The sequence below is a fragment of the Rhea americana genome, unplaced genomic scaffold (assembly GCF_003343005.1).
Source record: "Rhea americana isolate MKP2758 unplaced genomic scaffold, rheAme1 scaffold_17, whole genome shotgun sequence".
In the NCBI taxonomy this organism is placed as follows: Eukaryota; Metazoa; Chordata; class Aves; order Rheiformes; family Rheidae; genus Rhea; species Rhea americana.
The window spans coordinates 436,968-459,204 of NW_028185816.1; the positions used below are offsets into that span (position 1 = coordinate 436,968).

General features: G+C 39.4%; 1 protein-coding gene across 1 annotated transcript in view; it reads left to right on the forward strand.

Annotated features, from left to right (window-relative positions):
* Nucleotides 1-21,290, forward strand: part of TEAD1 (TEA domain transcription factor 1) — a 154,442-nt gene extending 133,152 nt beyond the window's left edge. Inside the window, exons 9-12 of the mRNA XM_085300818.1 lie at nt 1,932-2,105; nt 12,479-12,619; nt 14,162-14,314; nt 15,346-21,290. Coding sequence (XP_085156944.1) covers nt 1,932-2,105; nt 12,479-12,619; nt 14,162-14,314; nt 15,346-15,459 — 582 coding nt within the window. The 3' untranslated portion in view covers nt 15,460-21,290. The remainder of the gene's footprint in view (nt 1-1,931; nt 2,106-12,478; nt 12,620-14,161; nt 14,315-15,345) is intronic.
* Nucleotides 21,291-22,237: the final 947 nt, after the last annotated feature.

Here is a 22,237-nt window from a genome sequence, read left to right on the forward strand (position 1 = left end):
TGTCCCTAGGGACAACACAACTCCTGGACACTTGTAGGCAGGATATGGGAGTCTCGGGGGAAGGAAAATRTTTCAGTTTATTTTTTCAGAGTGTTCTAAATTTTTTAAGGGCTTACCTCCAAGAGGGGAATTCTCATCATTCTCTTTGATAAATAGAGATATCTGCCTGACCGCAAACAGGCTGCTGTCTGTGGCCCCGCTAGGTGAGTCAGCCCATGCCCCCCGCATCTCCCGCCCGGCCGGCTGCGAGACCTGCCGCGAGCAGGTTTCTGAGAAGCGCGCTCTCGGGCTCCTCACAGCTCCCAGGAACTGAGGAAGCCTACGCATTTCACTAGATAAGGTTTTCAGAAGGCTCCAAGGAAAAACTGTGTAGCTTGTGCTTACATATTGTATGAWTTGAGTTTAAGACTTGTTTGTGTAAACACTGTATCAAAGTGTAAAACTTTCCTTCTTTCAGAAGAATTAAAAAAAATATATAAAGAATAGAGAACATAAACTCATTTTTGGCCTTGTACACAGACGAGCATTCTCTGATCCTAAATTGAGATTTCACTGTGCTCAATGATTTTAAATAGATTTCAATTTAATTTCCTAAGCACAGAAATCTAGCCAGTCCATTTTCTTTTCCCCAGAGTTTTGGACATCTGCTAGGGAAGACTCCACTTACAGTGAAGGAAGGCTCTGAGTGGATGTCCGATTAATTTAGATTTGTCATTTCAATTTGTTCATTCTGCAGGTATATTGTAAACAAAATGCTTAAATGAGGTCTGCTTTGGGGTTTTAAATATTTTATTTGTGAGTATCAGTTGGGAATTGCCCCTTATGTACAGCATCTGTTCAATATGACTGGGTTTTCTGTGTTCATTGACTGCATATCAGTTTTCCATTAACGGAGCTAGCAAAATGTTTTGTGATCTGCATCGTTAAAAACCCAAATGTTTAAGCATGCCACTATCAAGCTCCTTCTGTCTGCCCACATGATGCTGTGAGCTGCTGACTGCCTTGTGCAAGTTCTCTGCAGTTTGCCCTTACATAGTAACTTTAGGTGCTTGAAAGGTGCTCTTGTCTTGGAGAAACGGCAGCCCGTAAAAGACCATATTGAACTCAGTAGGGGGCTGCCATGGACTTCCCTTGGCCTTGGATTTCACTCCAGAAAGAAAAGAGATTGCTTAGGTGATTCCAGTGATTATAATTAGGTGTGATGGGATGAAGTTAAGATACAGGGAAACTGAAGCTGAACACATTTTCACAGAGACAGTCATCAGTGAAACTAGCTCCCAAGGGAAGTGGTAAAAATTTGTTTCTTTAATATTACATGGGTCAGAACACTGCAGRACAGAGAGTAAGGGACACTTCCATACTAACAGCAACACAGTGTAGCTCAGTTCTAGCTATTGCAGTTCTGGGGATTAAAGGAGACTCCATCCCCTCTCTTGTAGGTAAGCGGCATTAGCATACACGATGGAGTGGGGGGGATTTAAACAGGAAGGATTTGGGTGCGGGGGCTTTGGCACTGGCCGAAATTCAGACACTGAGGATATTGGACATTTAAAGGCAGGGTTTAAAGAGGCAGAAAGAGGCTTTTCTCTTGACCATATTGATCTTCTTATGTTCTGCGAAGGGCTCTTCATCACCTTGCTGCCACTGGGTCTTTGAGTGTAAATTACTCCCTTGAAGATGACCGTATTTTGTGGTTTGCAGTAGGAACACTGGTTTTATGATGTTGACCCTTGTTCACAAGGGGCTATGCCACAATCACTAAGTTGTTCGTGGAAATCATACTACAGATAATCATGGTCCCAGGAGTAATGTGTGAGTCATTTAATCCATCAAAGCAGGCTGCTCTCAGCAGGAACACACAGATCTGTGGCTTAATAAACTTTGCTCTTTCTGTACAGCACTGATTTTCCTGTTTTTTTTTCTTCTTGCAGTACAATAAACACCTCTTTGTACACATTGGACACGCCAACCATTCTTACAGTGACCCATTGCTTGAATCGGTGGACATTCGTCAGATTTATGACAAATTTCCTGAAAAGAAGGGCGGCCTAAAGGAATTGTTCGGGAAGGGGCCGCAAAACGCTTTCTTCCTCGTAAAATTCTGGGTGAGTAAGAYGTGAGCTGTGGAAACTCTCTTGTCCATAAGGCCTATATTTAGTATTTAGCACCCTTTAGTGTACTCATGGATATGTCTTCTCGCATCATTTAAAAGTGCAAAGCTGTATATCCTTCAAGCAGTACACTAGGCCAAAGCCACTCTTGCTGACAGTTTCATGCCAAGTCTGTATTGCAGACAATATCCAAGGGCAGACGCGTGCCAGAGCTGCCTTTCGCACAGCTGCTTGTCAGGAGGTAACCGGAGTCCTTCTTTGTAAAAGGTGAACTGCCATCTAGCGGTCTGAGGAAAAAGAGAAGCTGCTTAAATGCAGAATTATTTTCTCGTAAATGGAGAAGTATTTTTGGTGTTTCAAATGCTGGACCCTTGCTGAATGCAAATAATACAAATATCAGTCCTGACATCAGCCCACATTTACACAGCAGGTACCAAGTTACATTTGAACCATGTGGTCTGTAGTAAGATTGTGAGCTTGGGAGGGTTCCAGGATTTTCCTTAACAGTTTTGGTTGCTGGAACACATCTGCTTTTCCCTTGCTTATTTGGTAGCCAGCTACGTGACTGTGCCCTAAAAATCTACTTATATGAGTTCTGGAAAAAAAAATTGAATGGAAGGCTGAGATGTTGAAAAATAWGTTGATCTAGTTTTGATGAATTTCATTAATACATCAGATCTCCTTTGTTGCATTTGCGAAACCTCACATTGGTGATACTATAGCTTCATCCAAAAGGATTATCAAATCTCCTGGCTAGATCTTATGCTTACAGTGATGCTTTTTCCACTCATACTTTTGAGTTTTTGTGCTGTATTCCTTTTCTTCCCAACAGCTATCATATTAGGAAAAACATTTTAGATGTTTTTCCAATACTTGTCTTTCAAGGCCACAATGAAAGGGGTATGTTCAGGGTCTAATTACAGAAGAGGCTGATCTGGAATCACTGCTTATTATTAGGTTTTCTTGTGTTTGTCATTTTCAAGGAAAGTTTACCTACCTGGCCTGAAATACTCTCCATCTTATACGTACTCCAGACTTCATATCTTCCCAAAAGCTTCTGTGGCACCTGATATGAGAACAGAGAATGAAGGAGGCCTCTTTCTCAAATCTGTGTTTAGAAAGGATAAACCACTGAGCAGGAGCAGTGCTAGACTGCAGAGGAAATTATTGGAAAATTCCTAGGGCTTAAAACTGGGAATGGGAGTTGTAGACCAAACATGTGAGGGCTGGCTGAGCGCAGAGGCCAGGGACAGGAGGTAGCAGAGAGCTGTGAACAGAAGGCAGATAGGAACAGAGTCAGAAAAAAGGAGGGTGAATTTGGGAAGAGGAGCCTGTGGGGAACGTAGGGATGAAGGCACACAATAGAGAGAATACACGATAGGTGGGACCAGCACAAGCATAAGAGCAGAACAAATCTAGCTGTGGAGGAATACAGCGTAGAGGTAAGAGTCCACTAAAAGTATATTTCCTTGCAAAACTTAGGCTTGAACTCTGGGACCATCATCTCACCAATGTACCTTGCGTAGTAAGTAGTTGTGAAACCCACTAGCAAAAATGAACATCACTTCACCCACTTGTTCTTAGGTCAGAGAATGACAAACAATSCCAAACCCCAGACTTTATACTAGCCCACGCAGCAGCAGAGATTTGTGTGATGGTCATTTATGTATGTGTATGTTCTGCTTTTTCTGCATGTGGAAACTGATTTTCAGATGTGCTGAGTGCCCAAAGATGTATCTAAAGCCAGTAGAGATCTTCTTTGGAACATTAAGGTCTGTGTCATACTCATGACTTTGAAAACTTAATTAGCAGGCTTCTCTGACTGATCACCTACAAGCAGTGCACACCTTTAACCCTCTCACCTCAGTTCCCCATCTGTAATACAGGTATGATAACCATCCCTTCACCTCAGGTGGTCACTGAGAAAATAAACTCAGTGATATTTGTCATATATCAGATAATGCCATGAAGAAAACTTTTACAAAAATAGTAATTCTATGTTCAGTGTGGATTTTGAGTAGTATGCCGGCAATAAGGACAGGACCACACTGATGAAGACAAAGAGAAATATTGAATAGATGCTCAATGGGTGAGTGTGCAGTCACGTAACTAAAGACTATCATAACGCAGTTCCACAGTCAGGATGCATTAAGCTGTGCAAGCAACTTAAATCCAACATTTTCTAACTTCACTGTGCCTTGCAGACTTAATGGTCTTTTAATGCAATTTTGCATCTGCGATAACTAAGAGATTAAAAAACATATAGTACTGACATCCTTCTGATTTAGAGATTAAAAATGTGGTGAGAATGCCTTCTTGAGCCATGACCTTGTAGTAGGTTAGCAGGTTTTCTCTCTCATAGGTTGAGCAACGGCAAAGGGAGGGTGCCGGGGGCAGTGCTGTGTGTGTAAGAAGAGTCACGATGAATGCGCCTCTAAGAATAAACTTYGCACCATTGCCCCCCAGCTAGAAATATATATATAGGAAAAACAGAAGATGGCTGTGTCATGAGAATTAGATCTTAAATTGTCAGCTCACTGTTCCTTTATTTCTTTCTCACTAATAGGACATTTCTTCAGAGTGWGAGAAAAAAAAAGGCACTGTTGCCATTTTTTATGGGGAGCCTTTAGAAACTGTTCTAAAAGAGTCACACACTACCAGTGTAACACTGGCAAAGGTTGTTGACTGCCTTTTTGACCTCTTTAGGAACTTTGGGTTTGGGTCTAAACACAGACTAGATTTTGTAGTCATGTTCTTTTCTTTTAAATTCAGTGTCCACTTCTGAACGAGTATCCATTCTCTATCTCCACCTACTCCAAAAAAACAGCTTTTCCCAGGTTCTGTCCATGTAGTATGGTTCTTGCTTATTTACAGTAGTCTCTCTCATCCTTTATTCAGCTATTTCCCATTTTTCATTGTTTCTGCTGTCTTCTGCCTTATCTTCTTCATTATCATGTCACCACCAGTAGTTTGCTGAGCACTATAACCTACTGAGTATACCTGGGCAGTTAATGTCCAGTGACAGTCCAGAGTAAAAGAGGAATACAAAGTTGTGTTGGGCAGAGAAGTGCAGGTGAGAAGGCACTGCAAGGAGAATCAACAAAAGAAAACCAGCAACTATGAACAAGAGGAGCGGAGGGAAACGCAGGCACGGTGCTCCAGCATGTGGCACCCTGAAAGCGAACGTGAGAATTTGATGCCACAAGTGATGGCAAGCCTGTAAAAGGACTTAAAGAGATGTTGGCATGTCCCTGTAGACAGCAAAAAGGCTATTTATTTCATTTAGTCATTAAATCTGGTGCTAAAAGAAAGGATGAGGAGCAGGAAGCCCAGAGAGGAGCATTTACACTGAGAATGACTAAGGCAGGAAGCTGCTTAGCTCTGGTAGCTGGAGAGACTATTCCTCTTGGTCTTTCCCATTTAGGTTTACATGAAGGCTTCTCAGCAGAGTTGTTTGTTTCCTTTTGATTCTTCCTCTGATAATGGTTATAAGATTTGATTAGGAAGAAAAGGGGAGGGCAGGGTCTGAAATGTTTCAAGAAAACATTTGACAATTATAGAGTTGACTTTGCAAAGCATTACAGGTATTGAGTACAAAGTAATGTGTTGTTTTGCTTTGCGGAGGTTTATTGGTTCATATGGATTTTATCTCCTGTGAAACACAGCCCGATGCTGTGAATAGATAAGCTTCTGGCCTCAGTGCTGGTGACACATCTGGGTGTCACACTTCCTGGCCTCTTCTGACCTATCATCTGTGCAGGAGGTGTAAAAGGAAAAGTCTCTTCTCGGCTCCCCCCATCCCCGGCTTTCCCAGCAATCTGTGCCTCCTCTGGCCTTTTATTTTCTACTGCATGAAGTGCAAGGTACTGCTATTGCCTTTACTCCACCTGCCTGTTGAATCGAGTATGTCTCAGCCCCATTGCCAATAAATAAACCTTCATTTTGACCCTGCCATTATGATAACACACATTTGACTCTGGCAAGGGAACTATTCCAGGAAGGCAAAGTTGTGACTGTGTCCCCTTTTTTACAGCCCTGCTATCTTTGCCATTTTTAAAACTTACCCCTACCTAGTACTAGTTTATCTTGCAACCAATTTTTACTGTAAAATCACCTTTAACATTAATTCATCAGTGCATATATATCTCTAACACAGTCTAGACCAAAGTCTTCTGTTTTAGCCAGTTATTTCTCTCTCGTGTTTTGCTTTGATCTTTGATTGTGAATTCTGAAACCAGGATTCTCTTTTTGCATAACTTCTTTCTTTACATAACAGCCTGTACTCGCACAGTGGGCTCCGAGCCCCTGTTGGGATCCTCAGTACTGGCAGCGTAGACCTGCCACTGATTTGGCCGTATGTTATATATCCAGCACCTATAAAAGCTCTGTGCCAAGTCTGAACTCTGACTTCTGCTGCTGCAGGAACAGGCATGGAAAGCAAATAAATCTGAAAGGAGGAGGGATATTTTCTAACTAGTGACACAGGAAAAGAACAGTTGATATAAATTAATATTGGGCTTTGGGGCTTTCTACTAATCTGATCCACTGGCTTAATTTTAAATGTTTGCAATAGCTTGAAATACTCTTCAAACGGATGACAGCTTAGTCAGAGCTCAGTGCAACTCTGAAAGAGAGACCAAAACTCATCTGAAGAWGTGTGAGTGATATTAATTGATGTTTAAAATGAATGCCTCCATTTGCAGGAATCTGCAATGCAAACTAGGAGTTTAGAAAGTAATGCATATTATAATTAGGGCAAGCGTTTAAAGATGCTTTGAAGTCCTAAACATTTTTGAAATTCAAATGTGGAATAGAAATAAAGGAATCTACACAATAAAGGGCCATTAAATTATGTCCCCCAAAATTTCACTGTTTTATAGATGTAAATATATGCCATAATTAGTGGTAAGTAACATGAGGAGGATGGTTAAGTTTATTCCTATTCTTATTCAAAACAGCTGTGGCATGAAAAATAATTCTCCTTCTCTTTGTGATACACTGGAACAAACAATTTATCCATGTAATCAGTGTTCAGAAATGKCTTGTGCCTGTGGTCTCCTCCCACCCCCTTCTGAATTTATCCCCATGTGCCTACGGCAGTCTTAAAAGGTGCAGCGATTCTTTGTGCTCCTCGGTCATGCACGCGCGCTACTGGGGCGGCTGCCTTTTCTTTCTCGTTTGCTATTTTTATGTGTAATTTATATTACACAATACAGAATCTTGGAATTCCCCGCACAACCACGCACGCACACACTCACACACTCACACACTCGCGCCAGCTTCGACTGGCGAATGATCTGCAGTTCACAAACGGGCTCCATGATGTGGCTGGGTCTCTGGCCAGCATGCAAATGTATGCAAAACAAATTAGATATGGACGAAAGCAGGCGTCCGTTTTCCTCCCCCCCCCCCGCAGCCCGGCGGCACGCTTGTGGCAGCAGCAGCGGCCCAAATTGCTGCTGGGGCATTAGCGCTGCGGAATCGCTAATGAGCGGCGGCGCGGAGCGGGAGCAGCTGGGCCGGCGGCGCAGCCTGGCCCGTCCATCACGGGCCCAACCATGTGGCAGCCCTGGAAGCAATTCCAAAGCTGCGGCGTAACGATTGGCGCGCGGTGCCAACGATCCAGATGCTCCCGTTGGAAAAAATTGCTTCACAATTTGGAATCTCTGCTCTTTGATYGCTCTTTGGAGAGGAGGAGGGGGCATGCTGTGGTCCTATGAGTAACAAACACACCTCCCTGCAGTCAGCAGTAGTTAAAACCTGAATGTTGTTAACGAATGACCTTACGTGCTTAATGCTAACTACTGAGTGCTAGTGTAAATTATCYGGGCCCTCCCCAAATGCCACGCTGCTTCCCATAGGTGCTGTTTTCCTTCTAAGCAGCAGGAAGAATTTAGGCCCTTCTTAGCAATTTTCACTAGTGTTGCTTTTATGTTAAGCAAAGCTGTTATAACACAAGCAGGCTCCCCTGTGTGTCCCCCAGCCACCCAACACATACACACGCGTGTGTGCGCGTGCGCGCACACACACACACACACTTTGCTTGCAGCCAGCTCTGTTTGGTGCTTGCTCTGGTGCATCAGGGCAAACACTTGATACTCTTAATAGGTAGCATTTTTCAGTACTATGCATTGACAAGCTATGCTGCATTAATGAATTACTCACTGGAGAAAGGGTGCTAGAAAGCTGAGTGGCTCCCCCTCCTTCAAATATATTCAGTTCACATATAGCTCAGCTCTTAGAATAAATCAAGGCTAAAGTTTTACTTCTGAAATCCCTCCTCACATTAGAAAAAAAAAAAAAAGGTAATTCCATTTGTGTTTTATAGGTTTGGTTTTTTTTTCCTTTCCCTAGATTATACTAAGCTTATATTTTAAAAATTCAATGAGAAAATRGACTGCTGCTCATCAAATGTGATCATGCCATCATTTGAAATGTTATTTATCTGTATATGCTACRGTAGTGCCTGCCAGCCTTCATTCCTGGAGCTATGGATCAGAGCATAGTTGCACTAGAAGCTGTATGCACAGAAGGAAAAATGGTTTACAGTCCCATGAGACTTAGCACTTTAACTCTAAAATGAGAGTGAACAGATAGATGCAGACAGATGGAGAGTATCAAGGAAATAATGAGACGAAGTTGGTTAGTGTGAGAGCCTGCAAGCACAGCATACCAGAAGCTTGACTGTTGTCAAGTTTTTTTTGTCACAGGGATCATCAAAAAAGAAAACTGTAAGTAGAGGGTTAACTGAGGTTAGTAAGATAAATTGATAGATTTCAGTTCCTGAATTACTGTATTTATTTAGTCTTGCTTCTTGTGTAATAAATACAAGCAATGAAGTTCTTGCACACGGACAATAAGCCTGCTTGAACTGGAGCATTCCTGATGGTTAGATATTAAGCTTGGCTGAAAAAGAGTCCAAGTGGTGGGAACTTCTTTACCATATTTCAAAATTATTCCAGCATTTCATTATCATCAGGGTTATCAGCTTCTACCTTTAGCTTTGGCCTAGTTTAGCTTTCTTCTATGTACTTTCCTGTTAGATTTAATCTATCGTCAGAAGACTCCTCCATGTAGTAACTTGCAGGCTATGACAAAGTCGTGGAAAAACTTCCCTTGGAAAAACTAAGTAGGTGGAGTTTCATTAGTCATTCACTACAAAGGATGTTTTCCAGACCTGAAATCATTCTTGTAACTCTTTTCTGAATCCCTTCCAATTTTCCAACATCGTTTCTAAAATGTAGACACAAAAACTGGAGTCAATATTGTAGGCCTGCTAAAACTGAACACAGCGGTACCACATCACCTTATTCCTGCTAAAATTTGCATCTACATCTCTTGTAGCCACAGAAGTGCCTTGTTATAGTACAGCTCCATTTTTTTTTTGGTAGAGTCGTTTATCTTTCAGGAAAAAAAGGCCCCCAAATTCTGTGGCCAACTTTGGTTCTAGAGATACAACTTTGCCCTCTGGTGTGTTTGAATGAACCCCTTACTATGTAAGCCATAGCAATATATTTTACAAGTCTCTCATAATCATAATTTATCATTTGCCCAAAACTCTGTATTTAACGATAATTCCTTCCTTAAGAGGAGTTTTCAACATGGCACAATTTTTTTTCAATTCCTGATTATAAGACTACTTCCTTCGAGTGACAGATACGCACTTCTTCCTAGTGTTCATGTACTCAGCCTTTAATGAAAGAATTTGAAACTAGGTTGAGGGACAAAATTTATTTTGGTAATGGAGAATAGGCAACATTCTTGCACTGCTAGGAGAAGTGTTGGTCACACATTCATTTAAAAGTATTTGCTGTTGCCAACATGTATGATTTTTATGTCCATGTTATACTTTCAGGAGGAGTCTTAAAGCTTCAGCTCTCAGCAGTTTACAATTAGTAGACCATAAAAATTCTTGTATAGGCAAAAAAACAAACAAACAAACAAAAAAAAAACAAAAAAAACAAACCTATCCCACAACTGCTTCCTTTATTGAAAACACCTTTATTGTATCCCAAACGAAAAAAAAAAAAAAAATAAAAAAAAATCAAATAAAAATAATTCATACCTGTTTTGCCAGCATGGGCTTTTTGCAACGTTTTCTAAGAGTACACAAACCATGACAGCTGAGTAGTAATTTCAAGTATTCCTCACTCAAACATCAGGGCTCCAGCCTGTGTCTTTTGTGTGCTCAGGGCACCTGGTGATTTCAGCAAGCACTGGAAGAGCTGTAGGAGTGCTCGAAGGGGTGCCACATGGCCCCGTGTGTTAATTTTCCAGGTTAAGTAAGTGCCACATACTGACAACTGAATTTTTTCAGTGGGCTTCAAAATCAGAAAACAGCAGATGATAAAAAAATTCTTTCTTTTTAATCTCTAAACTGTTGTTTTTGCAGCTTGACCCTTTTGACAACATGAAATTGTGAGGAGCATTTTAGTAATGATTTCTTAATAATCTTGCCCTTATCTGAAAGAGAAAATACTTTGACAATAAAACTGTAACTGTGGTAGCAGCAGAAATAACCAATTTTAAAGAGATTATTACTATCATTCAAAGCAATGTGGGTGTTTTATCACAAATAATACCTATTCTTCAGAAAGTCTGGTGGAGCAGCTGTGGCACGACTGATGGCTGCTACTGTTTTTCAAGTTCAGATGTAAATGCAAACTGGCTGTGAAGGCAAATTGCTTATCTGCGATCACCACACCACAGAATGCTTTTTTTACAAGTTACTGTGAACATGCTGCTTTAAATGTACATTAAACATTAACTATTGACCTCATGCAAAACATGCAAGAAACAAGGTGTAATAGCGATAGGATTTCTTTCTGTTATGCAAAATATTTGACTACAGGACTGTTTTTGTGTTACTGTGTGTAAGCCTCAGGAGACTTTTCCACTGATGAATTTACCAAAGCCAGTCTGAAGTAATAGCAGACCTATGACTTCTCCATACCACAGACKAGCTCAATGTGTGCTCGTCTCAGCATATTGCCTGAAAACAGTGTTACAAAAATGGATTGTAGGCACTAAGTAGAATTAAGGAGTTGTTGCCTAGGTAAAAATTAAATAGTAGTTACAAATTACATGMGCTATAGTGAAATCAGGATTATAAATGTTCCACAATAACTATTAAATAAGCATATCAATAAACTGGGCTTTTAAAAAGGCTCCATGTAAAGAAGATATGTGTGAAAATTTCTTGTTTTGTTACAGCTCTGTATCAGCAGTAAGAACAGAGCTAGAATTGTAAATGAAACACCTGCTAAGATGCATTTCCCTGTTGAAATGCTCATCTAAAAGAAGTAAGTTAATAATTCAGCTGATTCTTGCATATTACTTTCCAAGTAGCTGATCTGTTATTTCCACAAAAGAAAAGAAAATCTTGCCAGAGTTAACACCAGAGTCAAAAAATCCAGCTGTGCATAGCCAATAGACTGGCTATAGCCATATTATGGCTCTTTTAATTGAGGGCTTTTGAAAATGGATTCCTGATTACAAAGAACTCCGTGGCAGAAAAGCTTCACTGCTGCTGCAGGCCAGGGGAGGCAGAGTTCAGCCTGCAGCCTATGATGTTGTTGATTTGCAACCAAACAAATCATGCTGTGCTCAGGACTTGGCTTTGGATATAAATAATTAAAGGTAGCACTGTTCCTCACTCAGTCCGACAAATCTTCATCTGTGGTGCCAGGTATCAAAGGCAGTTGAATAGTTATTAAGACCGTGCAGAAGTATTCAAAAAAAATGAATACTTTCAGAAATATTTTATTGGTCCAGTAGGTGCCAGCTCAGTAAGCACCTCATAGCTAATGTGAAACCTGTGAGATGTGTCATAAGCTTAGTAAAGTTCAGCTGTTTTGCTGAATCAGGGATACATGGCTTAACAGTCTTTTATCAGTGACTGATTCCTGTGTTGCACAGCTGTTTTCCTTTGTAGTGATAATTTCATAGTTCCAAGAAAGAAAAAGAAGAAAATGAAATACAAGTCCCTCAGGAGCAGGGTGGCTCTGTTCTACTCAAGGCACCAGGGCAGCCTCCCTCTAGAGGAGTCGATGCTGGAGGCAGATAATCGTTTCCTTCCCTCCAGTGCGTTCATCTGCCAGACAGGAACTTCACATGTAGCAAAGACAAATAGCATGTTGCCTTTGTTGTTTAAAGTTTTAAGAAACTTGTCGCTTCCCTAAAATTTTCACTGCAACGTTAATGCAGGTATTTTCTTTGGACTTTTTCCACTGCCATTGCTACCACTGTAAAGCTCCCTCTCTCTTCTTGTGTTATTCCTGAAAAACCTGGTGAGCTAATTACAACTTACGACATTGACAGTCAAATGAAAAATATAATCTTCAACATCTGTTATCTTTTCCCAACAGGCTGATTTAAACTGCAACATTCAAGATGATACAGGAGCATTTTATGGAGTCACTAGTCAGTATGAGAGCTCAGAAAATATGACAATCACCTGTTCCACCAAAGTCTGCTCATTTGGAAAGCAAGTAGTAGAAAAAGTAGAGGTGAGTGTTGAGATGGGTTCGAGTCCCTCTGTTAATTCTGGACTCAGCACTTCTACTCCTCAGTGGCACTGTGAAATGGATAGTGATTCTCTGGTTCACTTCGATTTTACTTAGACTCTCATCTCTTTACTTTGCTCTTAGATGTCTTTTCTTTCCCTCCTGTAATCCTTCCTGAAGGAGTATTTTCCTTCCCAGCAGCATTTGGGTTAGTTTGAAGTCACCGTGTGTCTGGACACTACTGAAAGTGAAAAGTGTTAGCTACCTATTACTTTAGAGCCCCTCTTCCATGCTTCCACTGGCAACCCTTGTTATCAGAGCCACCCACTTTCTGGGATGCCTGCAGCTTCCTCCAGCATCTGGCAGAATGGTGCTGAAGCTAAAAATGCTTTGCTGTCATTTCCAGTCATTTGGCTAGCCATGTAGCCTGTTTGGAACAATGCTAACGTGGTTAACTACCTCCTATAATCTAAACTTCTTAATATTTCAAAGATATGGATGATGTGCTCTGCTTCTTTTCTCCTCACACTCATTTTATGCAAAAAGAACTGTGCACTTTCCAGTTGCCAGCAGCTTTTGGATACAAAGATGTGTATTTTTTTAACATAAAAGGGCCTTTTTTTAGCCTCTTTGCTCTTAGCACAGAACTGTATGAATTGGAAAGGTAAATATTTGGTTTACTGCACTGTGATACTGCAGTTATTACACTTGTCCTTTGTGTAATGAGCCTTACACCCACATGAATTATCTGCAGTGTAGTTTTTGTTCAGGCCTACAGCTGTACATTAAGTATTTGTAGAAGTCTTGGTCACTTTGCATATCCTCCTTATAGTAAAGATAGTTCTTCTTGTGCATTGTGACCATAAAGTTTTCCATTACTTTCATTATTCCAAGCTTATCTAAAGTTAAGAAATCCCATAAGCCACTGAGGAGATCTTCTGAGCAACTGGTATCTGCACAGCAGAAGTCCAAGAAATCACAATCTTATTCTCCTTTAGTCCCTTGAGAGCCACTGCAGTACAGCCTAGTCTAAGTTTCTTCCAACTGTAGTCTTTCATCTTTCTGTAATTCATAAATTGCCTATAATAACATAGCATATATAGCTGTGTTTATACACACAGACACTCACACAAATATATAAGCTTATTTCTACTGTTTCCTCTGCAGCCAGTTGCCTTGAAACGACTAATCTTATCATATGGTTTTCAACTTAATTCATTGTTACTTGATTTGAACTTACTTACCTTTGCATAATCCTCACCTTCTCAGTTTTTAACTCACAAGCTAGAAAACAAGTGGTGGCATTATAACTTTTAACAAATAAAGGCTTTTGCATTTTCAGCAAGATTAGGCAGGGAGTTACTAGGTATCGGGGGGGGGGGGAGGTGAGTGTGGGTGTGTTCCTAGGTAAGGCTACAGAAGGAGACCTGCAGGGCTTCAGACCCWCTTTCTCTTTGTTCTGTCTACACAAAGAAAGAACACTGCCAGATTTAGCATTCCCTAAAATCATGCTAAAGCATCATGGGCTAAATATTTCTTTTTCAGACTGAATATGCAAGGTTTGAGAATGGCCGATTTGTGTACAGAATAAACCGTTCTCCGATGTGTGAATATATGATCAACTTCATACACAAGCTGAAGCATTTACCAGAGAAATACATGATGAACAGTGTGTTGGAAAATTTTACAATTTTATTGGTATGGACTCTTTTATTTTCTACTTCTAAAATACGCTCAGGCTTTATATGGCCTGCTTAACTCTCAATATTTAGAAGCAGTTTCTGAATCCCTTAGTCACACTGCTTACTAAACATGTATCGGTAACTTCACAGTCATATTCCTGGAATTACGCGCTGTAGAAACTAAGGATGAAAAGGATAAAGCTGGGTGAGAACATGAACAAACATCTGTGTTACTTTCCAGAAATTCAGAAATTCGGCTTACTTTTTTTTTTCTCTTTTCTTTTTTTTTAATGCAAGGCTCTATATGGTGTTTGTAGCAAGCCTAAGGCAGTAACTTTGAGCCATCCCATCCACCTAATGAGTTCTGAGTGAGATGCCACTTATAATACTGCAAATGTCAGTGGCGTTAATTAGTTCTTAGGCCAGGGAAAGCATGCAGTGGTGGAGATGATACACCCAGCAGGTGAGCTAAAGCATGAAGAATGGTCCACAGAGTAGCCTTTAAGCCAATTTCATCCAGCTATCCAGCTTTTTCACTGTGGCTTTGCTGTGGCACCCAGCCAAGCACTTAAGAGCCCTAARATGCTGCTGTCACCATAGTATTTAGCCAGGTGTAAGGGCTGGAGGCAGAGAGAAGTAGCAGGGCAAGGAGCAGAGAGCACTGCAGAATGTGAGGGAAGGGGYTGCGGGCAGCTCAGCTGCCTGGACACACGACTGCAAGGGGACGAGGCAGCACTGTCTGCCCTTTGCTGAGGCAGGCTCAGCTCCCGCGTGGCTCGAGGCCCACAGCGCCTGTGGCCACGCTCCCACGGCTCCTGGTCAGACAGCAGCGTGGGATGGACGAGAGCTGCTGCCCCGTCGCCGAGCCACRGCGCGCACCCTGTGAGCGCACAGGCACGGAGGGCAGCTTAGACTGGAGGGGAGAGAGAGAGAGAACAAACATTTCAAACAGCCACATCTAAACATTGCCTAAATTAAACCAGTCACTTCTTGCTTTGCTCTTGTAGTTTGTAATAYGCTGTCTACCTTTTCTTTCCCCTCAAATAGGTTGTAACAAACAGGGATACACAAGAAACCCTACTCTGCATGGCTTGTGTATTTGAAGTGTCGAACAGCGAACATGGAGCACAGCATCATATCTACAGGCTTGTAAAGGACTGAGCAGTTATTTTTTTTTATATATATATATATATATATGTATATATATATATATATATATATATATATACACACACACACACACACTTCATTTCACTTCTTTATCAAAACACAGACTGCAAACCTCAACACTAAGTGGCAGTGCCTCTGGCCCAACTTTCACCCACATTTTTCTAAATCCTGTTTTAGTGAAGTCATTTTTAATGTGTTCATATATAATTGTAGCTGTGAAATTCTGGTACAGTTGTAAAAATTATTTCTAAAACTTAAGTGTTCTTCAAATTTGTAAACCACAGTTCTTTGGGAAGACTGTATTTAAGAATCTACTGCCTCTGTCTGTGGAGGCCTATTTTTAATTCTGATAGAAAAATGTATGACAGAGCATTTGCCATGGGGAAAAACTGACAGCATTTATAAGAATTTATTTTGATTTTTTTTCCAACATAAAATACTTGTTTTACAATGCAAGTGAAATTGAAATGATCTTTAGCTATAACTGTAAATGAGTACACAAAGTTAGTAATCTTTATAGAATTATCTTTGTAACTAATTAGGGTGGAAGATATGGACGAATGTAATTCACTAAATTATTTTTTAAAATGAAACATTTTTCTGTTTGAAACCAAATGAAAAGTATAGCCTTAAGAAATGCCTGATAGAAGCAGACAGGTCCTAAAACTAGGCAAATTTCGTATTTTTTTCTCAATGCTAAAACTAATCTTCTAATCCATTAAACTTTCAAACAGATATTAACAGAGAAAGAAAACATCATCCCTTACCCCTAACATATCTAGTGTATTTTAAAAGAATATAAATTGTATTGTACTAATATGAAAATTTGATTATTTAATGAAAAAGATGGCTCATTTTGCAATAAGTAGGTAAATACAGAAGATTTAGACTCGCATTATATGTAGTCTTGTGTGCGCAGTTATATTTTATATGGACAATTATGTTTTCTAGTAAGTTGAGTGAAAAACTTGCAACTCTGAAATTAACAAATGAATGGAAACAACCAACCTTGTGACAGCACTGTAATTTGTAAACTGAAAGCAAAACACAAATGTGTTTGAGAGAAGAATGCATATGCCTCTGAAAGGATCAACGGCTWTAATATCTCTGAGATGCTAGAAAATCATACCCAACATCAGGCAAAAAAAGATTGGAAAGTGGATGTTTTTTTCTTCCTTTCCCTCTTTATTCATGGTGCTCTTACACCTCGCCTGAGTTCTCTCCAGTTCATGCAAAGCTGACACACTTGGTACTGCCAAAGGCCTTCTCGGACTACATATTTGTACCACGTGCAGTCTGATGTCTTTTTTGCATGCAGATGTGGTAGTATTCATCCTTCTGATAAATCAGGGAAGACTCCAGGAATTGAAGCACAGCTACTTTAATACTGTAAGGACTCAAAATGTGGCTGTGGGTGTGAGTGAGTCTGAGGTACACATATGTGAGCTACGTATTCCCATTCTTCCCGGCTAGGCCAGTTAGTGTTACTCAGCTTCTCGGCCTCCGCTGCACAGCCAGCGCTGGCTTGTCAATTCCCCAAGCACCAGTTGTCTGAACAGGTGCTGGGCCAGCAGCGCGGTCTCACGCAAAACACTTGCCTGAAAGCAGTGCGGACCACTCGGCCAACCGCGACATGTTAAAGATCAGTCATGAGATATCCCCAAAGACTGTTCTTGGGAGATCTCTTGCAGTCATGAATCAAAGAAGTTACATTTGGCAGATGCCCTCCGCATTGCGCTTAGCAATAGGCGCCCCTGCACAGTTCAGGTCTAGACTTCACTCYCAGGCAGTGTTGCAGATGTTAACAAAAACATGCTCTTAATTTTGGGGGTACTGCATTTCTACATAGTACCCTTTGTTAAACTTGCTTATTGTTAAATTATCTAGATTAGAATATTTCCTAGCACAGGTAGAGTATTGCTGTATGTCTGGATGAGACCATGTTAATGCTTAACACTGGTGAGGACTCACATTAGAGGAAGATACAAACAGATATGAGGGGAAGGGAGACCACTTAAATTCCTTAGTCTGCCTCTGATCTAAGTCTAGGAGGTGGATGATTGCTGTGATGTCTAGCTGTAATTTGTTTGTGGATATTAGGGCTGATGATCTTTCAGTTTATATTCTGTGAACTCAAAAGAATGGAAAAATATGTCCATGGTAAGGTCTCTTTTAATACTCATTTTTAACACTAACAATCACATCAGGAAAAGCACTGCATTGTAACAGCATAACGGTAGCCCTTTATTCTAAGCACTTGGTGTTACCACAGTCAAAAACTACTTTGTTTTATTTCGTTCTGAAGTTGTCTTTTATTTAGGGTTTGAATTGTGGTTTTGGTGATTTTCTTTTTTTATAACAAGCAAACTTTTTAAGGCATATAAAGTATGTAAGTCAATTTGCAAAACCAGGTACTTTTTTTTTTTTTAATAGAATCTGGCACACTACATATGTCGTAACTATAGGGTATCAAAAGTCACAATGTTTATTGGTGTTCACACATGTAATATTAGGAAAACTACGTCCATCGTCTTTTCTTTACACTTCTGTAAATGATCCATACCCTGTATATGTTAATTCTTAAAAGCCTTAAATCCTTCAAATGTTCAGTGTGGGGTGTGTAGTCCAACAGGCTGCCTGTAAACTGTGAGCTCTTTTGTAAGCTGGAAGAATTTAGCTTGTTACTGTTACTTTTTAGGAACCTTTTAATTGAGAGCTGCCAAAGCATTACAATATGCAGTGCCTTAGTGTTATATTAGAAGTATTAATAGCCTCTTAACATAAATTTTATATCTTGTTTTATTAATTGGTTCCATTTTTTAAAATACATGTATTTTTTCCCACAGAAAAGCTCTTTGACTGCTTAGTCTAAACCAACTTTCAGTACAAGTCAGTCCTATTACTACACAGTTAAATGTCTATACCAAAAGGAAAGGTTACAGACTCCTAGTTTTCCGTGAAAAGTGAATTGTATTAATGATGCTGCCTTTTTAAATTTCATGACCAAATAATTAACTAATTGTGACTCTTCTGCACTCTAGCATGAAAGTGCCTTTGGTTTGAAATTCCAGCTTAGAAAAGTGCTGCCATAAATAATGACAATTTGTAGAGAGACCAAAAATACTTAGTTATCACCGTAATGCCTTTGGTTTATTGGAATAAGTTGAAACTACAGGCCTCCATTCACAAAAGAGCACCATTTATAGCAATGTAATTTTGCTAATGATGAAACTGCAAAATGCTGGAGAATAATCTACTGTTTGCTATTTCTGACAGCATTGCAAACCAGCAACTGATGTGTTTATGACATAAAAATGAAAATGATTCACATTTATATTCTCTTCATCCACTTGTGCATCTGCAAAATGTGAGATCCATATACTGCGGATTTTCAGACAGTGGACAAACGTGACTTTATTGTTCTCCTCTAATAGTATTTCAGTATCTGTGAATATTTTTTTTTTGTTTAGATAAAGTTTTGTTTACAAAGTCATGCAGACTGAAAATCAGATGAATAAATTTAAGGTGAAAATGGAGAACTGATGATAATTGGGATAAATGCAATTATGTGTTTTTAATAAGTACTGAAATGTTAAGAGTGAGCATTGCGGATGAAGGTGCTGTTAGAGACGCTCTGGCCAGCACTATTGAAAACACAGGGTTCTTTTGTTTTGGTTTTCCCCCAGATGGTATCTCGGTAGGAGAAAGTTAGCTCCTCTTAAAAATGTGTCTGTATTTGAAACCTTCTGTGAACGGGGGCCATACTCAACACTACAACTAAAAACGATGGGAAGAGGAGCAGGATTTTAAGAAAAATATGTTAGAAAGAACAAATATCAGCAAAACCAAAAGCTGTCAGAGGGATTATATAGTTGTGAATACGATTTTAACTTGATTTTTAAAGTATTTGATGAAAACTAAGATTAACTTTTTATATAGAGAAATATTGTGACACTGTGTGGTAAATATTGTGATAATTCAAGTTCCCTGTCTCTAAGATATTATTTTTGTTATTCCTTCAAGGTCTAATTTCACTTACCTCTATCACACAAGTAATCCTGTTGAACTCGATGAGATTGAGGTAGGGCAAAGATAATTTTGCCTCACAAGTACAGCATGCATTTTCAATTGATACAAAACATTTCAACTGTCCTAGTCAGTATTTATAATCAACTATACTTCTGTCTCACTAAAATATTAAAATAAGTATAACGGTACCATTTGGGGCTGTTAAAAATTACTACTAACAAATGTAGTTTTACTTACTTGAACTCCAAAATCATTTATATAGGTACTGCACCACTATTTTGAAGGAATTGCAGATATAATGCTTATTTCTCACTTTCATTTTCTACTTCAGCTACAGCTCATTAAGTTTGGCAGTAGCTTCCTCCGTTAAAAACTCCACGGTATAGGCTTTTGTTAATAATGAAGGGTGTACATTACTGTTGAATGTAAGTAACTGACCAGTTCAAGGCAGATACAACATTTGACGTACTAATTTGTATCTATTTATTTTTCCACTGCAACTCCTAGGGCATACTTGCTTTCTGAAGCAGTCCCCTTACAGTATTCCTGGATTCCTCATACTGAGAAATGTTTTGTCTTCTTTACTTGACCCATACTGATACATGTAGTACCCGGCCACAGAGCACATGTGATAGGAGTCCAGTTTTGTACCTTGCTCAGGATGATCTCTTTCCCCCTCTTCTTTCATTACAAGACATTTAGCCCCCTTAAAAAAAAGACTGAGGCTGGATAATTTCAAAGTACAAAGTGTTTTCACTTTGTAGATCTTCATCTTCTAACTTTTCAGGTCAACCTTGCTGAGATCATGTAATTAGTTTTAGTGTGTAAATTAAATCTTAAATGCACTCAGTTGACAAAAAGGAGACGGATCCCTGTTACCTCCTTACAAAATATGTGTTTTTGTTTTTGTTTTGTTTTATGGGCCTCTTTGATTCAGGCTCATGACTGCAGACAAAAAATACAATATGTGCCTGAAAAAAAAAGACGAAAGAATTTTATAACATTAAAAACCTGAATAGCCTTTAATTCTTCAGTACATTTTATGTAAAACAGGTTGGGTTTTTGTTTTGTTTGGGGTTTTTTTGCCATGTGCATTTGTTCACATTTGTAAATGACTTAATGGAATTCTCACTTTATGTTTATTTGTGTAATGTGTATAAAATGGGTTTGTGACTTAAGCATATTCATATATGGTCAGTGGTTACTTTAATATTGTACTGCTGCTGGTAACTTTTGATGTAGAACTTGCCTTTTGATGATAAAGTACCTCTAGGTTAGACAGGGAGGGAAGGCTCTTTGAAAAAAAAAAGTGAATGTTCTCCAATGTTTTCTTAACATATTTGTAGAAGCTTTCAAAAGGAGTTTCAGTCAAACCTCTTGGCAGTACAGTATTCTTGTATTTGTTATTGTCTGTGTGTAGGTACTGGTACCTTTTTTTGTTTAAAATGTTTTAAGTGTTGGCTTTAAAGTGAATTTATCTTTAGTATGATAGTAATATGAAAATTATAGGTTTTGTGTGCAGAGAATTTTTTTATAAAGTGCTTTGTAAAAAAAAAAATGTATTCTAGCTTTCGCGGTACATATGTGTGATAACTTTAATATCCATGACAGTTAAGTGCAATTATTTCATCACTCTAAAAATGCTATTTTTGTGTCGGTTACTGCAGGTGTTTTCATGTCTTTGCAAAGTGACACATTTTGATGCCTTCTTGATAAAGTGGTAGAATTTTTGTAGCTTTCTAGAAACTTTGTATTCATACAGTATCGATTGAAAATAAAGAAAATGAAAATGTTTTGTGCATTTATCTTAAACTCCTACATCAATCTCTTTCTTTAATGTTGAGTGCAACTTTCAAAAAATATTTTCCAAAATACGACAAGGCCAGATTTACAGAAGCATCTGGCTACCTAAAGATGCAGAAGGACTTGTAGCAAGACTTACAAAACCTGTAGCAGCGCATTCTCTGCTGGCACATCTGGAAGCCATGTTCAGCAATAAGTGCAAACACATTCTAGCATTAAACCCACAAGCAAAGGTAACTATCTCTAGCTTTTGTGTCTTTGAAACAGTGTGTTAATAAATACCATTTAAACCATACTTTTTAAAAGGGAAAAGCACCCATTTCCCCTTATTCCAAAAGCAGAAATAATCTATTCAAAATGTTATGTAATAAATGAATATCAAATACATCGCTACCATGACAGCAAGAACTGACTTAAGAACATGGTAGTTATCTGAGGTTGAGGTGTTTCTTTCAACAGACACTGAACTCAGCCAGAGCTTCAGTCCTAAAAACATAACCTGTTTCAAGAGACTGATTCCTTGTTTATCTTATTACAAGCACATCCCCCAACTAGCACCTGTACCTGATATGAGGAGAGGAAGGAATGGAAATAACTTGCTGCTGCGTTTATGAAGTGAAACCAGCTACCTGTGGGGGGGAGGGGAGAGAGAAATAAGAAAGAGTAAGGACGATATCCTGGATCAACTGAAGTAAATGGAAACATGACTAGGCCTTAGCAGATAAAAATCATATATCTGACTCATTCATTCTTCTGCTTCAAAAGAAGAACAGTGGGTTTTGAATAAACCACATTTCCCTTCCCACAAACTCCAGTTGTCCTTTGGGTGGCTGATGTTCCACTGCCATCTTAAAAATGCCACCAGAGCACTCYACCACCTGCAAGATGAATGGGTTGAAAACAAGACAAACAGACATGGTCTGTTTTGACCCTTTTC